This window comes from Schistocerca nitens, chromosome 5, assembly GCF_023898315.1.
Source record: "Schistocerca nitens isolate TAMUIC-IGC-003100 chromosome 5, iqSchNite1.1, whole genome shotgun sequence".
NCBI classification, from domain to species: domain Eukaryota; kingdom Metazoa; phylum Arthropoda; class Insecta; order Orthoptera; family Acrididae; genus Schistocerca; species Schistocerca nitens.
Window position 1 is genome coordinate 853,081,878 of NC_064618.1, and position 12,593 is coordinate 853,094,470.

At 40.1% G+C, this 12,593-nt stretch overlaps 1 protein-coding gene across 1 annotated transcript in view; it reads left to right on the plus strand.

The window, feature by feature from the left end:
• The window catches only part of LOC126259239 (autophagy-related protein 2 homolog A), a 471,250-nt gene that overhangs the window by 297,979 nt on the left and 160,678 nt on the right, over nucleotides 1–12,593 (plus strand). The window contains exon 29 of the mRNA XM_049955863.1: nucleotides 4,360–4,527. Within this exon, the coding sequence (XP_049811820.1) occupies nucleotides 4,360–4,527 (168 nt within the window). The remainder of the gene's footprint in view (nucleotides 1–4,359; nucleotides 4,528–12,593) is intronic.

The following is a 12,593-nucleotide window of genomic DNA, read 5'->3' on the forward strand; positions in this document are numbered from 1 at the left end:
GTGGGTTGCGAGAACCGAGGCCGTGTTGTAGCGCTAGTTGCTACCTGTGGAGTTCTGAGAAACAGGTGTATGGGGAAGTACCCAGATGGTGCGTCTTGTGAAACAGGCCCTGAGGTCATGATTGTCATGTTGCGGTGCAACAGGATAATGTGTATTGCCAGTATACACCCTTTGGCTATGCCCATTCATCATAACTGATCAATCCTGGTACTGCTGATCCCTCCAAAAAATAGATTCAGAGCACACCTGTGGTGACTCAGTATTTTCCTGACCTGGAATGAATTAAACAGCTACTTTGACTGGGCCATGACTTCCTGAAATTGTGCCTTGAAATGAGAACCATTCTGTTTTAAATTTTGCCCACCAAACCTAGAATAGCTTTTTGTTCCCCTCCCAGTCTCCATAATATTCTTGTCAGACCCTATGCTCCTTCTGCACCCAAGTCCCTGTCCTACGGCTCCTACCCTTCTGACTATCCCTATTTACCCTCCTACCACCATCTATAGCAGCCCTGCAGCTGGCAAAATATATACTATCAAGGAGCAAGCCAGCCGTAAAACAACATGTCATATACCAGCTGTAATGTAAACACTGTTCGGCTCTTTACATTGGTGTGACTACCACCAAATTATCAATTAGGAGGAATGGGCATAGGCAGAGGGTGTATACTGGCAACATGCAATATCCTGGTGCAGAGCATGCTCTGCAACATGAAAACATGACCTCAATGCCTGTTTCACCACACACACCATCTGGAGTCTTCCCCCAGATACCAGTTTCTTATAACTCCGCTGGTGGCAACTAGTGCACCACATGTCCTTGGTTCTTGCCACCCACCTAGTCTTCATTCACGTTAATTTCTTCCATTTCAGAATTTCTTCATAGTAACTACTCTTTTCTTCTCTCCATTTTAGTTTTCTACATCTTTCATTGTCTTACTCATCTATTTTAACCTCCCCCCTCGTACCTCCGTTACGTACAATGCACTTCGCTTTTCACTTTTATTAACTCATGCATCATGTTCAAACAGTAATCTCTGTCTTGCATTTTACACAGTGTTACACCTTTAAGCTCTCAGGTTTTCAAATCTCGTCTGATGCAGTCCTCAACAATCAGTCTTTCCTTCTCATCCTGTGCAGTAAGTCTCCCCTGAATCGCAGTTCTGGGTGACTTTCCCAAATTTTACCCCTTTTCCTAGACCTCTCCAGTCCTTTTCCTTCACCCATCTTCCTTCCCCTTCAACCCTTCTGCCTGAAGGAGGAGTCACTGGCTCCGAAAGCTTGCCTAATTATAACCTTATTTTAAATGTTTGTTCTACCGTCAGTCGCTTGGTGAGTAGATTTTTTATTGTTAACTTCATCTGATACATGCCCACAGCTTCTAAAAATTCTTTAAATGACATTGTGATCACATTTATCACAGCAAAACAGTTACAGCTAAAAGCATACATGATGTCATTTAAAGATGTTATTATTACATTCAGGAAAAAATCAACAGAAAAACAAAAGTTTGTTCTTTGCAGTGTGAGTTTACCTATTGACCTTGTACTCTTTTATAGAGGGCTCTCTTTCATATATAATGGGTATGCATCAGCTTATTGCCACCGCAAATTATTATTCCTGGACATAAACCATCCTTTTATTTTTTTTTTTTAAATTTGTTACTTGTGTGGCTTTCTTCCAAACAATTGGAGAAGAATGTGATGGTTGCATTTGTTTTCCTTTGTCACCAGATATATTTTGCATTGTTCTTTCTTGTGACTTTTTGAGTAGCTTACGAGTTTCGTTGGACAGGGTAAATCAAAAAGAATCATCTGATTTAAAAAAATCAAAACTAATATGTTATCTGAGATATATGCGTGAATAAGAGCAAACTCTCGAGATTTACATGGTTCCTGCTAGGTAGCAGCAGTGTGCACCCACTTCAGTTCTAGTGAAAATGGTGTTGGGGACAACAGAAAACATCTTGTGTTTCACATTTTGCGAATTGCGGGTCGCTAATAACTATTCAGTTTGACTTTCATACAAGGTATGGTGTGGATCCTCCTACAGTATAGAGCCTTAGACAATAGCATGAACAATTCCGAAAAACAGATTGTTTGTGTAAAGGCAAATCGCCGGGCCGACTACAAGTGTATAACTCAGACGTCGAATGTATCCACCATAGTTTCACAAGGAGGCTGCAGAAATCCATCTGCCATGCAGCTCAACATGCCCCCGATGTCTGTCTGGCATGTGTTGCGTTGACATTTACACATGAAACCATACAAAATTCAGCAGTGTGCGCCCACTTCAGTTCTGGTAAAAATGGTGTTGCAGACAACAGAAAGCATTTTGCTATTTACATTTCACACTGCAGGTTGCAGGCTCCTCTTGAAGGCAACAAAAAACAGCATGTGGAGTTCTGTAATTTATTTCTTGGCAAGATGGAGGATGGCAGTTTTCTTCCATGATTAGTGTTTAGTGATGAGGCAACATTCCATGTAAATGGAAAGGTGAACCACCATAATATGAGAAAGTGGGGTACAGAACAACCACATGAACCTGTACAACAAGAGTGGGACTCTCCAGAATTTAATGTGTTCTGTGCAGTTTCATGGGAAACAGGAAGCACATATCTCGATATGCGTAAGAACTTTCTTTTCCCACAGTTGTAACTGTTTAGATTCACTTCATTTACCAACAGGATGGGGCACTGTCACACTGGCATCTGCAAGTGCGGGAATTTTTAAATCAAAGGATTATCGAACAATGGATCAGTCGCACAGGACCAAATGATTCCGCCTTACATTACTGGCCTCCAAGGTCACCGGACCTGACTGTATGTGATTATTTCTTGTGGGGGTTAATAAAAAAACTCTGTTTATGTGCCTCCATTCCCAACAACAATGAATGAACTGAGAAATTGCATAACAACAGCTGTGGAAGCTGTAACTCAAGACATGATCGCTGCAGTGTGGGAAAAATTTGAATACCACATTGACATATGCCGCGCATCTCCAGGGGGACATGTTGAATACGTATGGGGGGGGGGGGGGGACTTTTTGAATTCCTCGTTCGTCAAAAAACAAAATTCATTGTATATATTCATTAGTTTCAGAAGTATAGACATGCCAAATCAGATGATTCTTTTTGATACACCCTGAATTTGTATTTTGTTTGGACTATTATTTAATGTAAAGTGTTTTGCACATGTAGTTATGTGTCATTCTTTTCACATTACTTGTAAATATCACAATTTCCTATTGTCCGTTCTTCAAATTTGTGTTTTTATCTGTGTAACAATAAATTAAAGAAAGTAGTTATACTTACCATGAACATTACCTTTATATCTTAAAAGAAATTAGTTTCTTGCATTGACTATTTTTATATCCACTTTATTTTTAATTCATATATTACAGTGTTTTATCTGTGCAACTATTTTCAAGCAATATGTTTAACACATTAAAGACACGTTTTGGGTTACAGTCATAAATTTCATGTGCAGTGTGGGTGGCTATTGAAAGCTGTAGCCATGATATCTGTTTAAGTAAAAACAGTAGTACACAGCTAAGACATTTACTTGTCTGAGAGAGTACTGAAGTCACACGAGTCTGCACTGTGTTCTTCTGTTTGTACTGAAACAGATGTCATGGCTACAGCTCTCAAGCCCAGCTGACCACGTACCACACATGATGATGTGTCTAGGAATCCTGCATACTTAGTTTGCTAGACAAACAATCAAACAACTCATATTAATGAGTTTTATTACAAACAACACAATTACAAATACTTAATTTTGATAGCCGTGTCACAAGCAAAGGGCGACGTACAAAATGATCAGCCTTCTTCAGAATATACAAACACAAATCTGTGCTCTGTAGATATTTCTAATAGAGGCTACAATTCATCGGCTAATGAAGTGTCTGCCACCATTTGGGTGCGGCGCTTATTTCCTCTTCACTTAGGGGTCGCTGCTGTCCCATTGTCATCCTGGAGGGAAGTGGGTCAGCATGCGATTGGGTGACCTCTTCTCACAGCCGTCTCTTCTCTGTCATTTCCAACTGGCCTTGCAGTGCTGACTTTATGCCGTGACACTTGAAATTATATGACTGTAACCCAAAACATATTTTGTTTGAAAATGACTACACAGCTGAAATGCCATAGTATATGAAATGGATATAAAAAACCAGCCATTGTATGCAATTAATTTCCTGCAGTAAGTTTACTATGGCTGTGGATCCCGTTGCAAGTAGAATTATCTCTACAGATTAATATCAGATGGTACTGATGAATTTGCACCAAATAATATATTTTAATGTCTGTTTTTTTATTATTGTGTTCTGTATTGAATTTTGTTATCATTAGTTTTTTTGTTTAGGTCCGTTTTCAACATGAGGTGTATCCTGATACAACCACAGAAGCGTCTCGCCAAGTTCTTTTAATTAATGAACTGGAATTAAGAGACCGTCTTGCTTCTTCACAAATAAACAAGTTTCTCTATCAATATTCTAGTGAAACAAGGCCAAAGCAATCACATGCAAACATGGTAAGCAAAGCTATAAATTTAATGCACAATCATAATTATCTTTCCCTTAGGTTCCCAAATATATTCATTAATAACAGTGGATTAAATGTACCAACTTATCTGTGAAAGGAAGTGAAAAGTGTTCATGTAAAAGCAAGGCAAGACAACCTGTAATATTTTGTTAACTTAGAATTATTTAATTTTTTCAGTCTCATGTCACACAACTGGTATTATTACTGACTTTGACATTTTACCAAGTTATCCGCAGATGAATGTAACATAGTGTGTAGTAACTTGTCAAATGAAGGAGCCAAGAGAGGCACTTACAGTGTGATTATGATGACTTGGTAAAAAGTCAAAACTGATAGTGACACTACTTGTGTAACCTGAGGCTGAAACATATAAAATGAAAAAATTATGAGGTGATCACTGTGTTTCCCTAAGGCAGTGTGCCTAGTCAGTGAAAGATACTGCGAAAGGGATCATGCCAGCTACTGCTTGTGAAGTAGAGACTATACATCACAAAGAAACTGATATTGCAAGCAAATAAAAAATTACTAAATGAAAAATCAAAGTTATGCAGCAGTATTTTCCTGCCCCAACAGAGTTCATCAGTTTTATGTATACATACATATGTACATACATTATCAGTGATCACAGACCTCGAAGACCTTGTGCCGACCTCACAGTGTTCCTCCATATGTGGCAATCTTGTGCATTTTGGATCCAGTTCTCATGGATGCCCAACTGCTGAAAGTCCCTCTGCAGTTCATCCTCCCATTGCTCCCTTGATCCTCCAATTGGATGAGTACAATCAGACTTTTCCATTGGCACAGCTTTAGCCTGGCACGTTCTGCTCTCCTGACAATGTGCCCTGCCAGGCTTATTCTTCATGCCTTCATTTTCTGCACAACATTCAATATTTTCATTAGGCCATACAGTTCCCAGTTCACTCTATATCTCCTTGTGTTCTCTTCACAGGTTGGCCCAAAGGTTTTTATTGAGATTTTCCATTCAGAGACCAGGTTCTCTGCATCCGTTTTTGTGGTGCTTAACATTTCAGTCCCATATAACAATGCTGGTACTATCACTGCATTATTGGCTTTAATTCTGATCTTGACTGACAGATTTCTTGATGACATTATCTGCTTCAGACTGAAATAAGTTTTAGACTGATTAATAGATGATTAATTTCTTGTTTCATGTTACTATGACTGTTGAACCAGGTGGCAAGGTATTTAAAATTTCCACTCTGGTTATATTCTTTATTCCAACCTTCAAAGGGACATTATTAGGGGCTTCCGTGGATACTTCTATCATTTCAGTTTTCTCCCATATTATTCTCAGTACAACTTACTGGCATTCTCGTTAAGTCCTCTACAGTTTCTGCCACCTTTTCCACTGACTCCATTATGGCTGCAATGTCGTCTGCATATCCAAATATCTGTTTTCTTCAATTTAGTTCCACCCCTTTACCTTCCCTTTTCATTTCCTGAATTATTGTCTCCAGGACCAAATTAAAAAGTAATGGTGAAATGGCATCACCTTGTCTCACACCTGTTCTGTCGCTGAATTCCTTGGATAGCTCCCCCTGGTATTTCACATTGCCTTTTGTCTCTTCTGTTTACACCTTCACCAAATTAATTACATTCCTTGATATGCCAAGCACCCATAGGATGCTGTACATGCTTATCCTGTGTATACTATCATATGCCTTTGAGAAACCTACAAATGTTTACCAGGAACAGATGGTTGAATTCCCAGCACTTCTCCCAGATTTACCTCATAGTGAAAATTCGATACATAGTTACCTTCCTGCCTTAAAACCTGCCAGGTCCTCTACAACATGTCTTCAACAAAAGGCTTCAGCATTTCAAGAATTATTAATGATAACATTTTATATGGTACACTTGGTAGAGAAATACCTCTATATTTACTTCAGCCCCTTTCCTTGTTCTTTTTGTGCAGTGGGATAATGGTAGCCAACTTCCGCTCTTTTGGGGTGTCCTCCTTTCTCCGTACTTCACTTATGAGGTTATACATCTCTTTCTGAAGTGTTTCACCTCCTGCCTTTAACATATCCGTCTTCAGTTTCTTAATTGCTCTATCTACATCCTTTTGAGTTACTTCAATTTCTTCTTCCTCTACACCTTCTGCAATTATTCCTTCTGGGAAAACTTTTCAGGATCTTCAGCATTGAGCAACTGCTCAAAATATTCCCGTCATGTATCCAGAATTCCTTTCTCCCAGTATTTCCTTTGTTGCTTCTTACAACTTTCTTATATATAATGTGAGATAACAGTAATCTCATTGCAAAAATTATAAGAGAGTCCACATTGCAGTTATATGAAATTGGTGCCAAGGAAAATACAAATATTTATGTATTATCTATCAAACAATGGAAAATCCAGGATGGAGTGTAATAATGTTATGAGGAGGATAGTTGCTACTCACCATATAGCAGAGGTGCTGAGCTGCAGATAGTCACAACAAAAAAGACTGTGGGAAAGCACTGGCTCCAGCTTCCAGAGACTGTGGTCAGGTGTGTGTGTGTGTGTGTGTGTGTGTGTGTGTGTGTGTGTGTGTTTTGTTTTGTTTTGTTTGTGTTCGTCAAAGGCCTTGTTGGCCAAAAAACTCACTTTCCAACAGCATAATTGGTGTACCTGTCTGCGATTCAACATCTCCGCTATATGTTGAGTAACAACTATCCTTTTCATAATACTGTTATGTATTATCTATCTGTGAATCCTCCATTATGGACCATCGGAGAAATAATCTTGGTCTCATCACTTCCCTCAGTACACACAAGACATTCCACAGCCATACTTTAACTTCACACTTTTGCTAAATTATCAGCTTTGTGAAAATCTAGATTTGAACAGATCTATGAGAGTGGCAGTTGTTGCTGATGCATAGATGAGAACATATTTTCTAATTTGTCCATATGCTGCCTGACTGCTTTTAGGTCTACGTCTACATAGATACTCAACAAGCCACCATACGGTGCATGGTGGTGGGTACCCTGTACCACTACTTCTTATTTCCTTTCCTGTTCCACTCACAAACAGATCAAGGGAAAAATGACTGTCTGTGTGCCTCTGTAAGAGCCCTAATTTGTCGTATCTTATCTTCATGGTCCTTACACGCAATGTATGTTGCCGGCAGTAGAATTGTTCAGCAGCCAGCTTCAAATGCCAGTTCTCTAAATTTTCTCAATAGTGTTTCTCGAAAAGAATGTAGCCTTCCCTCCAGGAATTTCCATTTGAGTTCCTGAAGCATCTCTATAACACCTACTGATAACAAATTTAGCAGCCCGCCTCTGAATTGCTTCAGTCTCTTCCTTCAATCCGACCTGGTATGGATTCCAAACATTGAGCAGCACTCAAGAATAGGTTGCACCAGCATCCTATAGGCAGTCTCCTTTACAGGTGAACCATTCTTTCTTAAAATTCTACCAATAAATCGAAATCAACCATTCACCTTCCCTACCACAGTTCTCACATGCTTTTTCCACCTCATATCACTTTGCAACATTATGCCCAGATATTTAAATGACTTGATTGTGTTAAGCAGGGTGCTATTAATACTGAATCCGAACATCATAGGTCTGGTCTTCCTACTCATCTGCATTAACTTACATTTTTTTCAAATTTAAGGCTAGCTGCCAATCACACCAACTGGAAATTTTGTCTTTTATCCTCCTACAGTCACTCAACTTTGACACCTTACCATACACCATGGCATCACCAGCAAAAAACCACAGATTGCTGCCCACCCTGTCAGCCAGTTCATTTATGTACAGGGTTATTCTAAATGATGAACACATTTTCAAAACTTCATTTTTATTCAAGTACAAATCCAAATTGAACAAGTTTTGTACCAATAAAAAGAGGAAGTTTCAAAGCTTTTTTTGTAATGTTTCATATCAATTTAATACATTTAATAATTTGTAATTAATTAGTTTTTAATAATTATTTAATAATTAAAAATGTTATAAATGTTCAATGTGGCCACTGTTGGCTGCACACCAAATACTGATGCGGTAACCAAACTTGTCTCACACATGCGAAAGCATATCTGCTGTAACTGAGTGCACGGCAGCAGTTATCCACTTCCACAGATCATTCAGTGTGGTTGGTAGAGGCGGCCCGTAAACAGTTTCCTTTACATAGGGTGGAGGTTGAATAACAAATTTGGTACAAAATACCTGCTGCACTGCAATTTGCGACTCACTTTTTGCAGACTCAAGAACACAGAAAACCTTGTGCTCCACAGTTGCCATCTCATTCACAACTGACAGTGAAACGGAATGATGGCCCTACTGCCACTTCTGAAACCATCACTGCCCACTGGTCGCTGCCTGCCAAAACTTTGAAACTTCCTCTTTTCATTGGTATAAAGCTAGTTCATTTTGGAGTTGTACTTGAAAACATAAGAATTTTTGAAAATGGGTCCATCATTTAGAATAACTCTGTATGTGGAGAACAACAGCAGTTCTATCACACTTTCCACACTTTCCTGGAGCACTCCTGATGATACCCTTGTGTTTGATGAACACTCACTGTAAAGGACAGCTTACTGACTGGTCAACAAGGGACTGAATAGAAGCCTTAGACCCGCATAGTGATTTTGCATACGACCAGAAGTTCCTCAGGTTCTCTGCCAGACCTTTTGCTAAGGTGTGCTCTGCACGTAGATCTTTTCACAGACTCAAGAATCTCCACTAACCTTCGCTTGTTGTCATTTATGCATTCCCTTTTGAACCGAGTGTGCAACAGCCTCTGTTTTCTCAGCATCCACTGAATTTTGTTACTAAACCATGGTGTACCTCTTCCATCCTTCATCCACTTACTAGGCACATCACTCTCCAGACTACGATTTACAATCTGCTTAAACTTTGTCCACAATTCCTCTGCATCCATGCTACTGGAACCAAGTGATGCCAGTTCACTAAGTGAGATATTAATAACTGCTTATTTGATCTATCTAGCAGAAACACTCTGCTAGCCTCTTTGACTGATTTATGAACATCTGTTATCATATTTGTGTAATGACATCATGATTACTAATCCCTGTTTCTATACTGACATTGTCAATAAGATCTGGCCTATTTGTAGCTACAAGGTCTAAGATACTTCCATTGCATGTGGACTGCCGAGCTAGCTGCTCAGGACAATTTTCAGAAAATGTATTCAAAAATATTTCACATGACTGTCTGTCTGTATCCCCAGCAGTGAATCCATAGACATCCCAATCTATACGTGGCAGGTTAAACTCGCCTCCAACCGGTATTGCATGATCTAGGTATTTCCACGGTATTGATCATAGACTTTCTTTGAATGACTCTAGAACTGTCACAGCAGAATTGAGTGGGCAATAAAAACATCCAACAATTAACTTGGTTTCACCTGCAGCCGTTATATGCAACCAGATGACTTCACTGTCACACTCAACTTAGACCTCAATAGAGACAATATTTTTGTCAACTGCTATGAACACTCCCCCTCCTATGGCCTCTAATGTGTCTTTCCGATATACATTCCAGGACTCGCTAAATATCTCAGAGCTTTCCACTTTGGGTTTCAGCCAGTTCTCAGTCCATAGAATAATTTGAGTGCAATAACTTTCCTGGAGTGCTGTAAATTCAGGAACTTTATTCCAAATTACTGCGTAGCTTAAAAAACCCTCATGTGCACTCCACTAGTACTCTGCTACTGAGTAGCTGCTTCTTTTGTGAAGTGCACGCCTGACCTATGAAGGGAAGTCCTACAAATCCCCACACGGTGATGCAGATCTAGAAATGTTCACCCAAGACCATCTCACAGAGTCAATGAAGCCTTTGGTTGAGACCCTCCACTCGGCTACAGACCAAAGGACCTTGATCAACTCTAGGAATGACGGTGCAAATTGTGAGCTCTACTTGCACTCTGTATATGAGGCCAGCAGTCTTCACTACCTCCTCCAGCCGCCTGTACAAAATTAAGATCATCACAGAATCCATGCGACAGCCATCATTGGTGATGACATGAGGCACAACATGTAGACGACTGCACCCTGCCTGCTCAATAGCCAAAGGCAACATCTCAGATGAGTCCCCCCCCCCCCCCCCCTGGCAGGAGTGCACATTGGCTTTCTTTCTGACCCTAAATGCTATCTGCCTGAGGGACTCCATGACATGCCTAACACTGGAGCTCCAAATAACTAGTAAACTCCTCTCCCCATGAGCCTGCTCGAACCCTGCAAATGACATACGTTTGGTAGATATGGGGAACTGTCATTCATCGTCTTCCTCACTGTTGTTTTGTCTTCTGATTCCAGATGGGAAATCTTTCATGGTCATCTTAATATTGGGTAGTATTTCCAGAGTACTTGTTCAGTCTGTATCATCTACTGTGTATGTAGTATAGTCTGATCATCGTATCCTGTACACTTTGTTAGGAATGTCAGTTTTCCTGTTCCCTTCACAATTACATTTATTGGTTCATGACTGCCACATAACAATGTTGGTCTTTCCTCTCTGGGGTTACACGGATACATTCATTCACTCCTACTGGGGTCCAAATGCTGCTCATTATCGATACAGGTTTCTTGATACAGTTATTTGGAATCTTCTTTGGTTGTTTCAACAACCTAGTACACAAGGGTTGCTGTCCCTTGTCATTTTGATTGTGAATGTGTTTTTGCGTATCTTCTGGGTTTGTGCCACTTCTGTGCAGACTAACTTATCCTGGCGTATAGCTGCTTCAAGTCATCTGTTAGCTAATAGTCAACATCAGGAGCTGGATATACATACCATTCCTTACCTCTTATGGGAAGTGTAATACCCTGTATAAATTAAAGACCTGGTTCTCCAGTAAGGGAAATTTCAATACATATGCTAGTATAACAATGAAAACAATGACATTTTTCAAAATAATATCACTGGATAGATAAAAAATATACTTACCAAGTGGTAGCAGAACACACACGTAAAAGGAGGTCATAATTAGGAAAACTTTTGAAGCCAGTGGCTCCTTCTTCAGACCGAAGGGTTGAAGGGGAAAGAATATGGTTGAAGGAAAAGGACTGGAGAGGTCTAGGAAAAGGGGTAGATTTTGGGAAAGTTACCCAGAACTGTGGGTCAGGGGAGACTTACCAGATGAGATAAGAAAAGAGGTGGTGTGCATAGGTTAAGATTACATCAGTTTCTGTTATTTGGAGGAATTCATACCCATTCTCCTCTTTGAGGTCTGGGGGAAACTTCTTGTCACTGGTGTTGTCCCTGATTATTCAAGGGTGTTCTATTACCTGCATGAGATTAACAATGTGTGGGGTTAGTAGCCCCATCAGTACATTCCTGATGGTTGCCTACAGCCATTCACATTCTCCCCTTAACTCTTGAAACATTGTGACCAACTGTGCCATCTGCGCATTGGATACTGTCTCTGAGGTAATGTGCTGCATCCTCTGGTTTGTTTCATTCCAGAATTTGGAGACTTTTTTCTAGAATTTCTCTATATTGGCTCACAGGATATTGGAGTTCTTCTGCCGATCTTCTTCCGTGCTGCTGAAGTTGGCTATTGCTGGTTTTACTAATGTCACTTCCTCCTGACTTAAGTGCAATAGTTGCTTCTGTTCCTTTTCCACTTGTTTTATTCTGGTTTTAATGTACTCGTTGTATCACTCGTTTAAGGTACCAAATAAAAGTTTGCTCACATCTCCCACAAAGTTAGTGTACCCTTGCTTAGATTGACGTTCATGATGTGCCAGCTGCTTAATCAAAACCTGTGATTCTTGTACTCTGTCTTTCTGCCATTCTACCACATTCTCTGTAGAGTGCCCTTATGTAGTGCCTAGCCCTGCTGTCTAGGTCCATTTGTCTTGATGCTCTGTCGTGGCTTGTGCCATGTGTATCGTCTAATCAGTTTTTTCCTCCAGCCTCCATAAATTTATGTAGCTCACAATTTTCCATGTGATGCTGGTGATCTATACCTGCCCTTCCACATCATAGTAGACTCCTGGGGACGTGCAGAACTCCTAAATCTGGTAAGCGTCCGGCTTATACTGGATTGAGGTCACCATTGTCCACCCACCTATCAGAAGGGCTC